Below are 20,478 nucleotides of genomic sequence, written 5' to 3'. Positions count from 1 at the left end.
GCAGGTGACACCCGGTTTAGCATTGCGGCTGGCCTGTTCTCATTGGTGGCAGGACTAACACTGAATTACATAAGACTAGTTCCCTTCTGCAATGGTGCAGGCAGACTGAAAAATGATGGTGTGGAAGGTAACTCAGAGCAATGCCCGTCACATTTTCTGGTCATTTTTTGGGTATTTCTATTCCTCAGCCCTGGCGAGTGCCTTTGCAGTGTTACACTCCAAAACTATACTTTCCCTCACAACTAAAGCTAAACAATGTGTAGGGATGTCAAAAACAAATCAAGTAGTGTTCTAAACTAAGGTTCTGAGCTTATTCCAGCTCTTAGCTTGCTTTCCAGCTCCACTTCCCCAAGTTCAAGACAGTTCCACAAAGTCTTGTGGTTCCCTTCCCCAAGAAGACAACACAGTTCCAACAAGGTATTGAGGTTCCCTTCCTCAATGCGACAAGAAAGTTCATAAGGTCTTGGGTTTCTCTTTCCCAAGACGTCAACTTGTCCAACCTGCCAGCTCACACTTTGTTTCAGTCTCTTAATATTCAAAAACTAGTTCTAGGTCACCTTTGCACTCCTTCTGTTTCCTTGACAGTTTATACAGACTACTTTCTTCTGCTTCACTTAAGCAATCTTTCATATATGCGTTTAACTTTCACAGATGGGGTATCCCTGGTCTAGGTGCAATTGTCAGCCACAAGGTCCACCCATTACAGGTCACGCAACCGGTAACCCTAGGCTTTCTTGCCCACACAGGTTCTTCTATCTCTGCACATGTGTTCTGGTTCACATTCACTTTGCCTTCTCTTCACCAACCTGTTGGGTTTGCCACAATGTGTTTTCCTCTTTGCCATTTTCTTGACTTTGCCACAATGTGTTCTTTCATACAGTTCACTCTGTAGTGTTCTCTTTCACCACATTACTTTCACACTCTTCAGTAATATTCATTACTTGCCTTTCATTGTATTTCATAAGATTCGTTCTTAGCCTTTCAGTATATATCATGTGTGCTTCTCACAAACTTACATTCGATTCATAGGTTTTTCAAAGCTTTCCTTTAGCTTGATATTCAATAGTTCTTAGTTCATATTCTTTCACTTGCAATTCAACTTCTTCGCATTGTTCACAACAACTCTTCACTTTGGGTTCACTTTAGCTTGTACATCTCATTACATTAGTTCTGCAATTACTTTTGCCATCTGGTAGCCCCCTGGAGCGCGCCGGTACGAATGTTCCCTTTTGTTCACTCACCGTTCCCTTGCTGCTCGTCCGGGCGGCATCTTTCCTCTGCTTCTGCTCCGCATACAGGTGTCCGTAGTAATGCAACCCGTGCTCACACTGTTGTTCCCTCTGTGGGTTGCCGCCTGCTCTGCTCGCCTCTCTCTGACGCTGCCGGTGGCTTGCAGCAACAGTCTCTCTTCAGTGCCCCACTGCTCATGCTGTGGGCACTCGACCAGAGAGGCCCCAACAACTATGACCCTCTCATGGCCCGATCTGGCCTCTGCTGCGCTGTCTCTTCGAGGTATATGCCGGCATCCTGGGCTCCAAGCAGGACCCTCCTCGGCAGCCTCGTCTTCAACTGGATTTCTCAGCTCGCAGGCCAGAAATGCTTATCCCGGCTTCTCTCCTCCTCGTCTCTCTGCTGGCCTCTCCTTTTATGCACCTGCAACCGTTTAACACGTTGCAGGTGTGAGTCCTCTAGTCTATTTGCCTGACCATAGTTATTGGTGTGCTGGGGTCTTTAGGCCCCTTCCTTGTTCCAGGACTATAGTGGCATGAATGAGGGGAAATGGAGGAACATGATTGGCAACAGCCTATAAAGGCAGGGTGGGAGGGTAAGATTGTTTCACAAGGAAAGGGGGAATACCATGGCTTGCCTGTGACAACCTCTGCCAAATCCCCAAGGACCCTCTACCCAGGTGATCATCCCTTGCATCTCCACCACCCAGGGTCAGGATCCTAAAGTGATGACCTTTGCCTGGCCACCTGAGAAGAGGATCCAAGGGGAGTAGGTGTTAGGATATCCTCTGGTTTCTCACACCTTTCCATTCTAAAGATGTGGTATCAGAAACAACTCTTGCTCAGCCAATCAAAGCAAAGTCCATCCCTCCCTGTTCCCTCTAAGAGGGACATGTACTATAATTCAGTGGGATATTAGCTAACTGTTCCCAGAGGGCATCCATTCAAGAACAATGGATATGCTGAGCCCTGGTCAACTTAAATCATCAATGAGCCAACATTTAACCACAACCCTGCAGTTTGGAGTCTACGACCACTTCCACTTATGGTTTTCTTGGAGCTTGCTTGCCTGCTACTGTACAGAAAGACTTGCTTTGCTGTAAAGTTAAAAAGATGTTCTTGCCTTAACAATTGTGGGGACAGGCCTGTGATTCAAAGTATTAAAGAGTTACACTGTTTCCTTGTTCACCCTCCCACGTTTTAAAAGCCTAGGAGAGCCCAAGGAAGCCCATGTTGTTTCTACGTCAGTTGCATGCATCACTGTACCCTATGGCTCCAGGAAATAGACCACACTGTACCCCAGTTCCCCTTCTCTCACGGCCGGCCGACTCTGGTTACTTACCCATCTGGATTACAGAATTGTACATTTAGAAAGACAACTTGTTTTCAAATGGTATGCTTTCAATATTTCACGTGTCCACATTGGTTTTTCAGGTGGAAATGGAACTGTTTCCGGAAATTGATGTGGTGGATGCTTTCCTCGGCACCGTCCAGCAAGAGGAGTCATTGGTGGCAGATTTTGTGAATAAAACGAGGGATATTTTCAACAGTAATATAGTAGGTCCTCAAAAGTAAGTTACCTTTGACACATTACAACACTGGTCTGCAGGGTTAAGTCTTGGGTCTCATTAAAAGTTTGGCGGAAATCCCTCTGTTAATACCGCCATACCCTTTTACCATTACGTCATCTGGTACGCATGCAGTAACGGTCCGCATGATTCAGGCCCTTCAGTTATTCCCCATTTTGAGGTCACGTAGAAGCCCAGGTGGACATACCATATTGCGGCATTCAGTAATATCAGTTCCTGTCTTGCTTTTCGGCTGAGGAAATTTCATCCACGCAAAAGCAGGCAGTCCCAGAAGTGAAACTCCTAATTTGACAGAGGGTTAAAGTGGCAATACGTTTTTTTACGCCCACTTTTTTCCTTGACCTGCCAAACTCTGAATGATGCCCTATGTATGATAAATGCTGTATATATTGTACTGTATGTTGTATCCATGTACAATAGAGAAAGACCTACCCATCTATTTCCCATAGGTCACACTTAGGCATCTGTCTTGCAGTCATCAGCAAAACAAAAGAGGTGATGGCTGGAAGGTTTAGAATTAATCTTAACCTCTGGCATTGCTCTGGGCAACCCTCCACACCATCGTTCTTTGTCTGCCAAGCCTTTACAGATAGGGGGAAAGACATTATGCAAATCAGACTTGGACCCACTTGGACCCACCCCAAAAGGGACAGTCCAGCCCAAACTGTTAGGCCACCTCCCTTCTACATGAGACCGCAAGCATCCCCAAACATGTTTCAGGCCGTGGGGCCTCAGCAGTGCATGCTTTTGTTATATCCCTAGTCTGGCATCAGAGCAGTCATAAAACAGCTCCTCTGTTTTGCTAATTCACACTCTGGATTACACTGCCACTTTTGAATGCAATAAAACATACACAGAGAGTTTTCCCCCCACAGTCCCACAGCAGTGCTGCACAGTGAGTGGGGATTGAGGGTGATCAATGGCGGTATCTGAAATGTGGGGGCAGATTTTCTACTTGTGCATGCCCCTTCCTGCTACCTCTGTCCATGCGTCACAGCAGGGTTGACCTCCACGCGCAATCTGACACCCCGCACGTATGCAGTAGCACGCCATGCCGTGATGCACAGTGTTGCTGCACTTCGACAACCAGGCAAATTGCATTGACGAGTAGAGGGGCTGCTGTGCACACCCCCACAGTCGGCATTCCCATGACATTGGGCACAGCAGAGATGCAACCGAGAGTCATTGCACACATGTAGTGGCAGGGCCAGTTCATTGAGTCAGTAAGAGGGCATTAATTCATTTCCAAGTCCACCGCTGTGTCTGTGATAACTGAAATATTATCTGCAATTTTGGCTCATCAGTAAAATGCATGCACCTTATTGGCAAAAAGGAACTCCTGTATTTGTAACGTTACACGTGTATACCACTGTACTGATCAGAAATTAAAGGTAAAATAGCAAAGAAATGTGTATAATTAATCCCAGGTGATAGGGATTGTGCTAGATAGTTCATTCTCTTAGCATATTTGAAATGCTCATACCTGTCCATTTGCTGTCCAGCCTCCCCCTCCTCAGCGTCCAGTCCCTGCTCATCCAATCCAGGCACTGCCCTCTTGACCTCACCCACTTCTCTAACTATGCACTCCTTAACCTCCTCACCCACAAGCCATTGGTCCCCTCTCTGGAAGAACTCCCTCATTCACATGTCCATATGTGCTGCTCCCTCTGCCATCACATTCATTCCTGGACCAGCTTTTTAAGGTTCCTGGTCACACCTAAGTTGCCCCCTCCTCTTCCTCTACCAAGTCCACAGGAGCAAGCGCCCATTCTAATGTAGCACCTATATATCCCGGCATAAAATCACTTGATATAGTAAGTTTATTCTATCAAGCCTTTGTTTCTGCCTTCAGTAAAGTCTAGCTCCATCACACCTTTACCCCAAATCCTCTGTCCCTGCGTCGTTCTTATAGTAAACACCATATTGGTGACTTTAGAACCATCTTGTACACTCACTCCCACCAATGGGGAAATAGACAATTCTCGAGCCTCTTGGGAAATACAAGCCACCCACCGAAGCCTACAGCAGGCTTGATGGGCCAGTAGGGCAAGACGTCAATGCCAGAAGGGCTGACTGCAGAGCCCCATCAGTGATGGCTTTATGGGCCAGTTTCATGTCTTAGTGCAGTGAGTCACTGTGGATCTGAGCAATGTCGCTAGATTACAAATGCCCCATTTTGCCACCATTGCCCCCTAAAGACCAGCCTCTACCCAAGTCTTACTCAATTTGTGTTGAAAAGTCACAAATTGTGATGTGCAAATGTGGGTGACTTTTCATGGGGGCCCCCGTTGGGCATGTGAAATTCACGTATTCCCTTCCACTCATTTATTCTCTCAGTTCCCGCCTGCCAGCCACACAAGCACCCTCCACTCTCTCCTTGCTCCCCGCATGCACAGCTCTCACTCTGCCATCACACACAGTCAACAACGAACGTCGCCATCCTTCTGATACTGGCCCCCATCTGAGCTTGAACGCCATGCTTTTTAGCACCTTGATGCCTTCAGGCCTTAGTTCGCGCTCTATAAGTACACATACATACATACATACATACATACATACATGCTGTAGGCTGATGCTGTGATCCATCATCTCAATGCTGTGAACTTTAAGGAAGGAGGAAAATCAGGCCTCAAGCATAACTCCCAACTGTCTTATTTCTTCCACCTTTGGTGTGGCTTAGTTTTGATTCTGATATTTGGTCTCATTAAGAGCTTGGCAGTAATTCCGGAGCAATTGCTGCCAAACTCATTTACCATTACCACCACTTAGTCCAACAAAATCACTGCCAGAAAACGAGTGTCAGAGTTAGTCCCCATTTTTGGAGTGCATAGGACTCTTGAGAGATTTTGGAGGATTTACCACGAGCAGTAATTCGGTGCAGTAAATCCTGCAATTCATCACCACTCTCAGAATTTGGTGTGCAGTCAAAATGGCAGCAAATCCATTACCATAAGAAAATCTATTGGTAATGGATTTATCACCACTTTTTTTTACCACACCACCCAACTCATAATGATAGGTTATTTGTAACGTCCTAAATACCCAGAGGTTTCTAAGCGCGGGCACAGGATCGTACCTGTGTTGCTCCGTGTCGTCTTGCTTCCAAGGCAAGCACGTTGCCCTTGAGCTATCCTCTCGAGACAATGATGCCTCAGCTCTGTTATTTATATGTAGAAAAATACACAGTACACAGAAATAATAGAGGCAAAGCCATTTCCTCCATGCATGCATGCACAAAACATTTTGTGATGTGTTCTCAATAATCATTTATTCTCGACTGTTGTGACCTTTTTCTGTGATTGTCTTCCCCTTTTATTAAGATACCTAAATGTGTACAAAAAATACAGTGATCTTCTGAACAGCAAAGCAGACCAGGATATTACTGCATTTCTGCAAGAAGACCATTCTCTGCAGGCTTTCACTAAGGTAACATCGCGTTGATCTGTAACAAACCTGCAATATGAGATTTGAGCCTTGCTTTATGTTCATGATTTTGAGAGGTACCAGATACATGTGGTTAATTATTCAATTTGGATCAATATGGTGCTTTTTTCCAAGGTGCATCACATAAACAAATCATCAGTACCAACTAATGAGAAATCCAGATAGACAGACCTACCAAACAGAAAGTAACACATGTCAAACATGTTGACAATTGAATTTCAAGGTACATTAGAACATGGAATGTTCAGAAGATGTTCCTTTGGACGTTTCGCAACAATAAGATGGAAGAACAAGAACAATTTAGGTGCTAACAGTTGGAAGGAGCAATTGTTAGAAGAGGAACAAGGGGACGCTGGAAAGAAAGCACAACATAGGCAGAAGAGTATACCTCTCTAGAAGGTTGAAGTAATAAAATAAAACCAGGAAAATAAAATAGAGAAATAACATGCATACATTTGAAATGATGCATAAGATGTGCAATTGAAATGTAGGAATAATAGGGAAAGATGCACTCATAAAATGGAGGGGAAGACTCATCCCAAATGAGAGAATAAACCAATCATAGCACAGGTATAATTTTACAACTTTCTTTATATTCAATAGACCTATTAATGAATGTCATTTAGCCAATAATATTAATTTCTTGATTTATTGCTCACAGCAGGGAATAATACTGTGATGGTGATAAAGAAGACCAATGATATTTAACAAAAAGAAACATTAATGAACACATGGAAATGTCACCTAGAACCTCCAAATTTAGAATAGTTTATGACATCATGTCTATTAAATAGATGAACCATTAATTGGGTGAATGCATGTTAACACTCAGTTCTCAAGTCAAAGTGTATCACCACAACATTTCCCGATGAATGTTAGTATACAGACACATGTTGGAAATCTCAGGTGTATGATTAGAGATATGCTACAACTAATGGATTAATGCCATCCAATTAAACAATGGTAAAGACATGTCATTGAATAATTATGAAACAGCTATATACCATTGTTACCTATGAGTGTAAGTGTGGTAGACTTAAGAGTTTTCGGTTGCCTTGTCATAATTGTTGATCAAGGTTTGTAATGTCATTTAGATTTATAAGAGGTGTTTCATAATGTTTTGAGTAATTTCTTTTTTTTGCAGTATTGACATGTTTCAATTTGGATCTAAGTAAGATAATGTATGATACAGCATCACAAAGTTGATATTTCTTAAGTAGTTTTTCACTAATAAAATATATTTTATAAGAGTTTGGCAATACCTGATATATTATAATGGAGTAATAGGGAACCAATACAGGTGGGCCAGATAGGAGGAGACAAGGGACAGTAATGTGCAAAATAGATTGAAAAGGGAGGACTGCATATTTAGAGAGAACTAAGTACAAGGGACAGCAATAATCTAAGAGGGATAGAACTAAACATTGAAATAAATGTTCAGTAGAAGAAAAAGGCAGTTAGTGCTGAATTTTACAAATATTGAACAGTTGGAAACAATAAGTGTGAACTACTGATAGAATTTAATTTGGCATGGAACAGAAGAATCATAAATGCAAACCTAATGTTTTTTATTTGTATTTAATTGAAGAACAGTGGTGTCAATTTCATTGAAGATGGCGGAAGTATTCCCACGCAGGGTGTCTGTACAATAGCATAAAGATGAGAACAAGTGGTGAGCCAGTTTGAGGGTGTACACATTTAGGACATATACCAGGGACAAAACGAAAAAAGCTGAAACAAGATGTATATAATAAAACGGGTGACTAATAAAGGTAACATTATCCTAAGTGGGCAAGCGCTACAAGCTAAATAGGAGTACTATTTAAACATGCACAGTTATATTATTAAGCATAAACATGACATGCTCAAGCATTATTAGCTACCGGTAGAGGGGTTTGGGGCATAATGGATGGGGGGGGGACTAATAACTGAGGATGTTGTAGGCAAAAAACAAAAGTTAGTTTACTTCTGATTTAACTGTAAATAAGGTAAAACCATCAATTTCTCACTAAATGATGAGGAATTTGCGAGCTGTTGAGGAAGACAATCAGAAACATTTGGAAAGGGTAAGAAAATCTTGAGTGTCATTGGCATAACAATTAACTGAAAAATCAAAAGGGGAAATCAATGAAGTTATTGGAATGGGACGAAGAGAACAAGGAAGAGGACTGAGTTCTGAGCCTCGAGGAACACCAAAATGGAAGGACAAAGCCGAGGGGTAGATCCCTTCCATGAAACAGGAAAATGCAATAAAATATTCATCAACTGGAGAGTGGTTACTTAAAGGCATTTTGTAAAGCAGGGGTCCTCAACCTTTGGCTCACCAGGCATTTTGGACTACAACTCATACAAGTCCTAGCCAGCATAGTCAATGGTGAGGGATCACAGGAATCGTAGTCCAGAACATCTGGAGAGCCACCAGTTTCAGACCCCCGAATGGTCACCCTGGCTTACTGTCCTAAGTAAGGATTAGTGAACTTTGTAAATCAAAAGTATTTATCTATTGATTTTGTGACAACATCAAAGCATTGTTTGTGTCATTCCTATAGAAATGAAAGGGAGTGAAAATACCACAAATGCAAAACTTGAAAAACAACGGGCACATAGGAGTTTGCACACTGCCTCCTCTCACACAGGCCCACAAGATAAGTTTGGATCAATGGTAGCAGCAGCGACATGCCACAGGAGCAAGCTCGTACGTCAGTACTGCTTGTGCTAAAAGGGAATGTTGAGGGAATTAACAGGAGGAAGGAAGTATGGATTACAAAAATATATCTGCATTTTGAATTATTTTTACTTGCCTAAAAATACCCCACCAGCATGTATATTTTATACTCTGGAAAACAATATTTTACACTGAACTTCAGAAAATGGAGAGTAAAATCTTCCACTTGAAATCTTTACTGGACCCTTGATTCATTTGTGTTCGAGTCAAGGAGTTCGTTTTTTCTTAAACCATTTGTTTCTCTATTGAAATCAGTAAGCCTAAATATTTAAGGTATCACAAATATAGATGGTAATTTACAAGAGGCTCAATCATACATTCTATTTGTAGATGCGTATATATATATATGACCTATATGATTGTCATGACCATTTATTTAACCTACTCGCTGGTCTTTACTAACCTTGCTTCCTTGTATGAGCAAGCCATTTTCCTGATGTGTCTGTCCCCTGCTCTCGCTTGTGGGAATCTAAGGTATAATCTGCTGTATCAGTGTTTCATTGCCTCACATTAGGGCCAGTAATTGATACCTCGCACTCATACATGCGCAAGTGCAGCCCAGCAGCCACTGCCTTCTCACTTTGGAGATCTGGGTAGAAAAGCTATTTGTGAATGTGGGCTTGCTACGAGGTGATTCGCGTCTGTTCTGGACATCGTGTGGTTAGACACACAAATGCGTGCATTCAAACGTTTAAACTTGAACCAGCAGCTCGTTTGCTGATGAACTGTTTGCTCGACATTTTGAAATCTATCCATCTCAGGATGCTCAAACCTGTCTGCTGTTCAAATCCTGAGCCTGGGCGCCATCTTCGCAAGGGTAAACTATATTCTTGTGTCGCAATAGTTTCCAAAAGAGTAGGGCTTTTTTTTGCTAAGAAAAAGGCGATAATATATACTAATGGTGATGACCACAACTGTATCATTTACACGAATGAGGTTTCTTTTGTGACTATTTTGACACAATCATGGGGCCTGATATTGTGTTTGGTTGTATTACCACTATTAGTACAGCCCATTTACCATTACCACTTGCGAGTCATGTGGACCCTTTGGTTATTTCTCACTTAGGCGTCCACAGGGCTCCATTCAGGTCATGCTATATTACCACATGCGGTAGTAATACAGTATGCGGTACCGCTTTTGTTTGGAGGTGATTTCTCCCAAACCGAAGCAGGCACAAAAATGAGTTTCAGCACTGAAACTTGCAGTTTGGAGGAGTGTTAAAATATGGGTATGTGAAAATATTGCATGTTTTACACTATCACCAAACTTAGTGTTACTAGGGTAAGAAGTATTACTAAAGCTAATACGTGGGTGTATTATTTTTGCAGATGATAACTGATTTGGATAACCTGAAGAAAGAAATCGCCTCCATGCACATCACTGTTCCCCTGGCCATGTTCTGCTTGGACGCCTTGAAACTCAATGATGACCTCTGTGCTCGCGCGGAGCAGCTCAAGGAAAGGCTTGTTTTGTTTGAAGTGAATGAAAACAGAGAGCTCAACACCAGGTTTGCATCTATCAAAGTATTGCGTGCTTTTTAATGCATTTATTTCATAATGGTCCGATGCCATGTGTGCCAATGTGTGACTTCAACGTATGACCCCGTCCCATATCTCTCTGTGACTAGCGCTTTGACTCTCACGGATGCATGAATGGGCGAGGTTATCTTTAACATTTTTAGTGCCTTAAAAACAGGCATATTTCAAATATAGCAAACTAAAATAACAGTCCTATTGCTTTACATTAGAAACATGAAGCTGGCGGCTGTTGGGGGTTTGTCCTTTACCCCATGTGTGGCCGCAAGCCCCCACCCTGAAAGGACCACACAGCTCACTCGTCCTTTCAGTTCGGGCTCCCCGGTCGCTGTGCCGCGGCCAGGAACGCCCTGTTTATTTATGCAGCACGCGGCGGCGTGCAACGTCACGCCGCCGCGTGCGCATCACACACGGGGCAGTGCCATACTCCTCCTTTTTCGGGAGGACACACAACTGCTTTTATTACTAAACACTACAAACCACACAACAAAATAACAGCAACATTTTACGCCCACGCCCCTTTAATGTCAGCCGCCCGGGTCCCCTTATTCTGGCAGACTGTCCAAATGTCCAGCACGTATTTGCTGAGGTAAGCGGGTTTCCCTCGCCCAACCCTCTGGGTGCACCTCCCGCTTACCTCCAGCACGGGAAGTCCTTCCGCAGCAGTTCCCCGAACAGGGGAATGCGGTGTGCCCAAGGGAACTCCGGCGTCCTCCGGTTCCTCCGCCAAATCCGGGTCCAGTGGTGGTTCAGTTCGTGGATCACCCAGTTTCTTAAAGAAACTGACGTTTTGGGTGATGGCAGATCTTCCTCCGAGGCCGTCACCAAGGACCCCTTTACAGCTACCAGGTCCAATGGCTCTGGCTCATAGGGGAGCGAGAGCTTCCCATGGGGGTGTCGGTTGCGAATGAGCACCTCGTCTCCCGGTTCCAGCCGCTGGGGGCGAAGACCCCTTCGCAAGTTCTCCTGGTCAATCCTAACCCGCCTGCTGGTTGTCAATCACTCCCGGCTCCTTCTCCCGGACCTCTGGCAGTAGGCCCCGGGGACATCGCCTGAACAGAGCCTCCGCAGGGGCTACCCTCGTGGAGGCATATGGGGTGGTGCGGTACACCTGCAGGAATTGGTATAGGGCTCGTTGGAGTGGCTGCCCTTGTCCCTGGGCAATCCTGAAGGTCTTATTGAGTGTCCGCATCAGTCTTTCAGCGTCACCATTAGCTCGGGGCCACAGCGGGGATATCTTCCTGTGCTGAATCCCGCAGCTCTCCATGAACTCCGAGAACCACTCACTTTGGAATGGCGACCCATTGTCCGAGCACAGAGTGAGTGGAAAACCATGGGCCGTAAACACCTTCTCCACGGCCACGACCACGTGCTCGAAGGCCACCGACTCCACAAACTCCACCTCCGGGTATCGTGAGTACTCATCAACGATTACGAGAAAGTAGGTGCCGCATGGACGACCTCCCAGGGCCGGGTCCCCCGGGGCATCGCCTCAATGGCCGGCTCTCGTTGTACGGGAGAAGCCGCCTGGCACCACACACAGGCCGCAACAAAGTCATCCACCCTTCTCTCCAGTTCCGGGAACCAAACCTTCAGCCGCAGTCTCGCCTTGGTCTTGGCGGCGCCCTGATGTCCATGGTGGGCCAAGGTGATTACCTCCTTTATCTTGGATTGGGGGACCACTATGCGATCACCTCGGAGCAAGAGACCCGATTCCGAGAAGGATAGCTCGTCCTTGACCTTCCACAATTGCTCGAGCCCTGTCCTGGCCTCCTGGGTCCGCCCCGCCAGAGCCTCCAAGATGGACTTCCAGGAGCCGTGCTGCATTGAGTGCTTTAGGATCTGGAAGCACTCATCCTCGGCCGCGGCAGCCTCCAGCACTGACAGGGTCATTGCATTCGGCGTGGCCCCCTCCACCACCATTCGAATGTGGTCGTCGGCCTCCTCCGCACAGGTGTCGTACTCCTCTCCCCTGCGCACTCCAGGATGCTGGGAGAGGTAGTCCGCTGCGTTGTTGGTCCCTTGCCGATACACCAGGGTAACTCCATACTCAAGCAAGGCAAGCATCCACCTCTCAATCCTAGCCGGGGGCTTCGAGGATGACCCAGCCAGAATGGGAAGCAGGGGCTTGTGGTCTGTAACCACGGTCACTGGACGCCCCAAGACATAGAGTCGAAAATGTCTGCAACCCCAGAGGACCGCCAGTGCCTCCCGCTCGATCTGGGAGTATCGTTGCTCCGTTTCCGAGAGCGCCTTGCTGGCGTATGCCACTGGGCGAACGCTCCCGTCCCGGTCCACCTGAGTCAATACAGCCCCCAGGCCGAATGGACTAGCGTCCACAATGATCTCCGACGCCAGCGCCGGGTCGAAAAACGCCATGGTGTCCTCTGCTGTTAAGGCGCTCTTAATGTCCTCAAAGGCCGACTGCTCAAGTGGGCCCCACTGCCAGATCGACTCCTTCTTTGTCAACGCCCTGAGCGGCTCGGACCTTGAAGCGAGATTTTGAATGAAGCGTCCACAGTATGTCACCATACCAAGGAAGCTCCTCACGTCGGACACCGACTCGGGGGGCTGCGCCTTCTTAATGTCCTGGACCTTCCTCGGATCGGGCGACACCCCCCCCCTCCTTGAACACGAACCCGAAGAATTCGATGGAGGGGCGCAGGAACTCACATTTGTCCCTATGAGGGGTGAGGCCCAGCGACTGCAGCCTCTCAAAAGTCTTTCCAAGCCTCCTCAGATGGTCCACCTCTGTCATAGCGAACACCAGAATATCATCTCTGATATTAAGGACACCCTCCAGATCTGCTAGGGCGCCCCGTATAATGTTCTGAAATACTTCTGCAGCCAATGACACCCCAAAACTCAACCTCTTGTACCTGTATTGCCCACGGAGGGTGGTAAACGTTGTTACGTACCGGGACTCGGGGTGGAGGACAACCTGATGATATCCTGCTCGCAGGTCTAACTTGGAGAAGAAATGGGCCCCTTGTACTTCAGTGATAATGTCATTGATGGTAGTGGTGAGATGCCGTTCCCTCTCGATGGCCTTGTTGGGCCGCCTCATGTCCACACAAATCCGGACAGAGTCAAGTTGTTTAGGTTTTCTAGCCACAACAATAGGGGACACCCAGGGCGTCGGGCCCTCGACCTTCTCGATAATGTCCAGACTCACCAGGTTGTCTAACTCCTTGTCCACCTGCTCCCTCAGATGGAACGGTACCCTGCGGTGCTTCAGGGCAATGGGCTGTACAGAGTCATCAATGTGCAGCCTGACCGGGTCACCGGTCATCTTTCCAATGCTGTTGAAGAGGGCAGCGTACTTATCAAGGAGGTCATTGATGTCCTCCAAGTACACCGAGTACGCGAAACTGACAATTCCGAGAGCCTCGGCAGCAGCACAGCTTAGGAGAGTGTTGTTACTCACAGGGGTCACATAGAACCGAGCCCTGATCCGGAGCCCTCATGCTCCACACTTGCCACGAAGGCACCGTCCAGCGGTATTGGTTGTAGTCCTCCAAAAGCGAATATGCGGGCTCTCGGCGTAGCCAAGTCCGGGGGCGGGTCAAGGGCGTCATAGTGTCCCCTAGCCATTACATTGACCGAAGCTCCCATGTCCACCAGCACAGGGACCGGAGAGTGGTTAACCTCCACCACACACCTCGGCTGCCTCCTGCTCTTCCCCTTCAGGACTCCCACACTCGAAACAAAGAAGATGTTCTCTTCCTCTTCTTCATCTGCCTCGTCCACCTGGGCCTCCTCTTCACCTTGGTCTACCTGGGCCACATTTGGTGGTTGGCTCTGGCGCGGAGTCCACGTCTGGGCCGGACCTCTCGGTACCATCACGGGCACGGCCGCCTTGCACACTCTAGAGAAATGGTCAGGCAGGCCGCACCTGCCACATGTTCTTCCCGCTGCCGGGCACTCCGTCGGGTGGGGAAGGTCATAGCCACACTTCTGGCACGACTCCCCTGATCTTCCTGCTATGTCCCGGGGTCCTCTGCCAGGCCTTCTCATTCCTCTGCCGCCTCGCCACACAGCACACACCTCCTCCGACTTTATTGAGCGGGACCCCGCCTCCATCTTGCTGGCGCGAGCCTCTGCCACCTCATGACATCGGCCCATTTCCAATATGTGGGGCAGAGTGATGCCCGGCTCTCTCAGGACTTGCCTCCTGAGCTTGCCGGAGGAACACGCCTGAATCAGCATCGTGCGCATCATGTCCTCCGCGTCCCCCCATGCACAACCCAGGGAGAGGCAGCGCAGGCAACCATAAAATGTGTCCAGTGTCTCATCGTCCTTTTGTTTGGCTGACAGCATAACAAATCTCTCATAGTCCACGTTGGCAAGGGGCAGAAAGTGTGCAAGGAGCACCGCCTTGGCCGCATCATAGGATTGGTCCACCGGAGTAAGCCACTCAAAAATTTCCTCGACCGCAGGCCACGCCGAGGACAACATAGTGGCCACCATGCTGTCCTCGTCCGTCACCTGAGAAGCCCTGAAATACATGTCAAGGCGGGCCAACCCACCTCCTCCACCGGGGCCCCATGCTGGAAGGTGGGCCCGATGCATCAAATTCGGGGATGTGTTGAAGGGCAGCCAGGGCTCGTGCCTGAGCCATGACGGGGAGTCCTTGCTGAGCACCTGGCTGTGCCACCGGTAGCACCTGGGGTACAGGAGCCTGAACACCTACTTGCGGGGGCAGCTGTAGAGCCGCCGCTGGTTGTTGAACTGGAAGCACTGGGGGCTGCAAGGCCTGCTGATGTTGTGCCGCTTGGCCACCGTCCTGAGGAAGCTGTGCGGCTACGGCGGCCTCACCCTCCTAATCATCAATGTCAATCATGGGCTTGAGCGCACAGGCACCGCACCAAGTGTCCTGAGGGCCGCAACTCAACCACCCACCACCACCATGCAGACAAAACCTCCCCCCCTCTTCCAGGCACAGCAACAGTCCAACCTAGGGGAGAGGCGGTGGTGACTTGTCCCTCGCTCACCTTGGACAGCTTCCAGCCACAAGACCAATGGAAGAGAAGAAGACACCCACTGCAGCCATCCTCGCGATGATGAAGGGGACAAAGAAGAAGCCACAGCGTCCTGATGATGAAGGGGACAAAGAAAAACGCTGTGTTTCCACCTTGTGGTAGTCCACAGGGGTGTGGATGTTCCAAAAATTAAGCTACAACTGTGGAGTGGACTAAACGGGCCCTGCCATGTTAGTCCTTCCCCTAGCTTTCACTCGACGTAGTAGTCCCAAAACTGGAGTAAAATTCACAAACCAGGCTTGGGCGTACAGGTTAGTCTGCCTGCAAGCAGAATATCAAAGAATTAGACCTGTATCACCTTGACCCTCCAAACCGGAGCCTGATGAAGTTCCACGGCCTCAGAGACAAAATGGCCGCCAGCCGCGTGCACGATCCGCAGCCACGGCGTGAAACGAAACATCCGAACGTTCCGTTTCAAGGAAAAAAATTCCGGAATGCCTTCACCGCCGGGCATCCGTTAACACTCGTCGCCACTGTTGGGGGTTTGTCCTTTACCCCATGCGTGCCCGCAAGCCCCCACCCTGAAAGGACCACACAGCTCACACGTCCTTTCAGTTCGGGCTTCCCGGTCGCTCTGCCGCGGCCGGGAATGCCCCGTTTATTTATGCAGCACGCGGCGGCGTGCAACGTCACACCGCCGCGTGCGCGTCCCACACAGGGCAGCGCCACAGCAGCCATGTTAGATGCACATCGTCCCCTCTCTGTGTTTACTATGTTTCTTTGCCATCTCGAGCCTCCCAAGTCCTGTCTTCTGTTATTTCTCCTCGTCTACTCCCTTTACTCTGGACCACTTTCAGGAAGCTGTCTCTTTTGTACTCATTCATTTCGGGCAAGGGTGTGTTTGTTCACGTAAGAGCACTGCGCTGGTGATTGGCATGGCATAAAAACAGAATGATATAACATATCACAGAAGGACCGTTAATATACACTACCCATATCCCCCTCCCTTGTGTCCGCCATTAAGGTAAGAATTCTATCATCTTCACACTGTGGCATGGCGTGTAGAGGGGGCTCGGGGTGGGCAAACCATGTCTTCCTCTAGTGGGGCCGAGGTGAACGAAGAGACTCGCGAACCCTCGCTCAATGGAGCAGTGGGCGATGGACGAAAAAAGGATGGAAAGGAAGGGCTGGCAATTCAGCTGCTATTATATTAGACTTTAGCTGCTCTTGTGGGTGAAGGTGGGACCATTTCTATTTATTTCAGCTTCCAGAGTAATGAACGGGACAGCACTTCAGTGCTCAAGGGCATACCAATTTAAAACCAACCAAAATACAGCTGCTAAGTCTGTCTTCTCTAATTCTGGGACCCAAACTATCCTTACCGGGAATAAACCGCCTACTCCAGGCTCCCATCTTATCTAGGGTTCACTGTGATTTGATTGCGGCAATAACAGTGACGTACAATTACAAAGTGGGATCAATATTGCATGAAAAAATATGAAAATGCCTTTTGCAGTGCACATTGTAAAAAGAGCTATTTTCGTGGTGTGGGGGAAACCCTGAGCACCCCTTACTTCTCCTACTCCTAAACGCTCCTTGTCTTCCTCCCCTTTATCACAATTTTAACCTAAATCTTTTTTTAACACCTAAAACCCACACCTATCATTACATTTTCTTTTCTTTATTTCAATATTTGTTCTGCTTTTAGGTCTTTTTTTACCCTCTCTGTTATTTCTTGAAATATTTTTTCATCTTTGGAAATTCATTTATTATTATTTCCTGCAATATTATGTCTGGATACCCTCATCTACACTTTACGTTAAAAACAGACCACACCATCCCCTGGTTTAACAAACGTACATTATCAAAAGCTCGTAAAATGTTGCCAATTTTCCAGGAATGTACTTGGTATAGCCTCTTTTATCACAGTGATTTTTTTCCATTTTAGTGTGGCAACAGTGGAGGCTCCACTTGTTTCCACTTTTGTACGATCGTGCCTAGGTGGCCACGAAACACTGTGTAATTAATTTGCCCATAGGTGCACACATGGAGTAAGTGCCCCAGACATCACGAGCACCCATGCCCATTAGCCCAGGATCTTTTAGTAATGTGGCCGGTGTCCCATGGCCATTCTAATCCTAATGCCATTTCCACCAACTACTTGCCCCTCCACACCTAAAACACTTCCTCCAAGTATCTGTTCAAGCTAGCTCTATCAAGCAATGCAATTGATCTTTGTGCACTATAGGGCATGCCAGTGTTACTTATAAGATGCATTCTGTGAATGAATGGCTTCATTGAAGCGGTAAATGCCTTAATTGTGTGATAAAAATGTCTTAACCAGGTGTGTGTCCAGCCACTTTATCTATACGTGGTATGTTTCTCCTCAAATCTGTTCCCTGCACTGCAGGCTTTTAAAAAAACAACATTGGCAAATCCAACAGTTTTGGCTTGTGTGTAGGTATTATATAGGCATTTGCCAAGCATCAACAAAATGTACCCAGGTACTCGCCAATTTCTAGCTGTTGCCATGTTATGTCCAGCTATTACCATTATCACAATGCCTAGCAAATTTCTATCCAGTATTGACACAAAAGCAAAAACATTTGGCTTTGCCAATGTTTGTTAGTGCTTGCCTGCTATACATATGAAGTAACAGTGAGCAATTGCTTGGGGACCACTGCCAAACCCTTGCAAGGCTTAACCATACACTGGCACCCATCCCACTGTCTCAGGAAGATTTGCAAGATGCCAGAGTTGTCACAACTGTGCCATGTGAGCACCAATTTGCATCCATTGTGGAATATTTGGAACTCATTCATCACCATAAACCTCCCCAGACAATGCCCAGTCATATTTATTCTTTATATTCCATTTGCAAGACTTTTGTACTTCCTTATTTAATTTCACAAGCTATATATTCCATAGTGCACCATGTGGCAGTTCGCATTCCCTGTCTATTCCTATGTAGCAATCCTTAGCGATCAGTGCTGCTTTCACTTTCCCAGAACCAGAGAGGGAGGAGGCAGATTACCTTCAGAAGCACAGGGCTCTTGCACTGAGTTCACTCCAAGCCCTTTGTGCTTTGATCCTTGGATTTCTGCTGTGTCCTGTTCCTTCCGGAACCTGCTCCTGTCCCAGTGCTCTGTGCTCCCTGCCTTGCAGCCCTGCTACTCTGCCTACACTCCCCAGCCTTGTGTCTCCTGTCTGGTGCCCTTTGCTCTCTACCACCTATTATCTTGTTCATGGCCTGCAGTTTCTTGTTCTATGCCCATAATCCGTGTTATCTGGCTTTTAGCTTCCAAGTTTCCAGTCCTGAGTTTCCTTGTTATCTCTCTGCAGTCCTGCCCTTGTTATTCCAGTCCGGATTTACAGTTCCTTGAATTCCTTGTAACCAGTTCAGTCCCTGTTTTCCTAGTCCAGAGTTTCAGTACTGAGTTTTCTTGCTCCTGGTCTATAGTTCAGTCAATTGTTCCATGATTCCGGTCCTTGGATACTAGTCTGCAGCTCTAGTGAATAGACGATAGAACAGCGGCAAGGTGCTGGTCTTGGAAGCAATACCTTACAGAGAAACAAAGGTTCAAATCCCGGATCCGTGCTTAAAAACCGAACACTGCTATTAAGCGCGTTATAAAAAAAAACAATGAAATAAATAAAAATAAAATCTCCTGTACCATTGCACATTACTGGTCTCTGTCCTGAACTTTGCTTACTTTGACTCCCTGTTCTTCACTGGATATGTATTTTACTGTTCTTGTCCTCAATTGTGCTTGTGTAATTTCTTTATTTAGAGTTTGGCTGCTGGGTTTCCCAGCAGGCAATCTCTGCCCTGTTCCTTATTCGTGTTTCGGTATTGTACCTTGTGCTATATTGTTTACAGTGTGCTGATTCCTGCTACAGGAGTCAGTCATTGTTCAGTTCCTGCTGGACCCTTACAGGCTTGTGAACACTGTGTCTTTGTTTGTGCGTAAGGGTCCAGACACAGACACCCACTCCTGCTGCTCCTTTCCATGAGCATTCAGAGTGGGGCCACGTAACAGTAACCAGCTCAGAAGGGTAGAGTTTCACCAGAACCTGTGGGAAACTCTTCCCACATTCTGTGTACACCTGAACTGGGAACCTAAAGTGTTTGTTGTACTCCCTGATCCTTTCTGTTCACGTCCTTTGTTGCCTGTCTGTAGTACTTGCTTATCATTTCTTGTCTGCAGGATTACTTGCACTCCTGACTCTTGTGCACTTTTCTCCCCTCGGTTTTGTGATCACGTATATGCCCTCAAGCCCCTGACAAGTAAGTACTTTCCTATTTGAGACTGACATGAACAGACCCTGGCATTGTTAGTGCATTGCAAGCACGTCACAGGTATGGGTGCCAAGCTCAGCAACGGTGGCAAACAGTGCAACATAAGAAGTAAAAACCAGACACGATGACCAGATGTGTTATTGGTGAGTTATAGTAAGCCCACCATAGGTCTTGCCATCTCCCAATACTTTAGCGATGAAAGCCCCCAGGGTGGTATATTTCCTACAGGGGATTGCAATGGATATGGAGCAAGAGCCACTGCATAGTAATAGCTCACTTTCTAAAGTGCTTGCAAAGCTATCAGAAAAGAGAATCCAGCACAAAACTGCACTGTCGTTTGGTGATTTATTCAGAGAATAGCTCTTTCAAATGTGCAAACGTGACTACTAAATGTTAATGGATTGAAGGAAAATATGTGATTCCAGAGAGTGCCAACATCAGTAAGGAACTGTCGCTTTAAAAAACCCAGCACATATCCTTCTGCCTCCTTTTCTCTTTCTATAGGTAAGGAGCGCCATTATGATTGTTTGTGGTAGGTGGTTCTACCAAGTGTGAGAAACCTGACGGTGGCCAGGATACGGTCATCCCTATTGGATCTAGTTCCTGGGGGTGGACCTGTGAGGGAGGATCACTTCGATGGGGGGGTCTTTGGGGAGTGGGAGTTGGACACC

The 20,478-nt window shown here is 47.0% G+C and overlaps 1 protein-coding gene across 1 annotated transcript in view; it reads left to right on the top strand.

Annotated features, from left to right (window-relative positions):
* The window catches only part of DNAH3 (dynein axonemal heavy chain 3), a 1,861,430-nt gene that overhangs the window by 251,861 nt on the left and 1,589,091 nt on the right, over positions 1-20,478 (top strand). Inside the window, exons 11-13 of the mRNA XM_069647670.1 lie at positions 2,664-2,800; positions 6,139-6,244; positions 10,319-10,497. Of these exons, the coding sequence (XP_069503771.1) occupies positions 2,664-2,800; positions 6,139-6,244; positions 10,319-10,497 (422 nt within the window). The remainder of the gene's footprint in view (positions 1-2,663; positions 2,801-6,138; positions 6,245-10,318; positions 10,498-20,478) is intronic.

The sequence above is a fragment of the Ambystoma mexicanum genome, chromosome 2q (genome assembly GCF_040938575.1).
Source record: "Ambystoma mexicanum isolate Mex_15411 chromosome 2q, UKY_AmexF1_1, whole genome shotgun sequence".
NCBI lineage: Eukaryota > Metazoa > Chordata > Amphibia > Caudata > Ambystomatidae > Ambystoma > Ambystoma mexicanum.
This window is presented reverse-complemented; position numbering and strand designations above follow the sequence as displayed.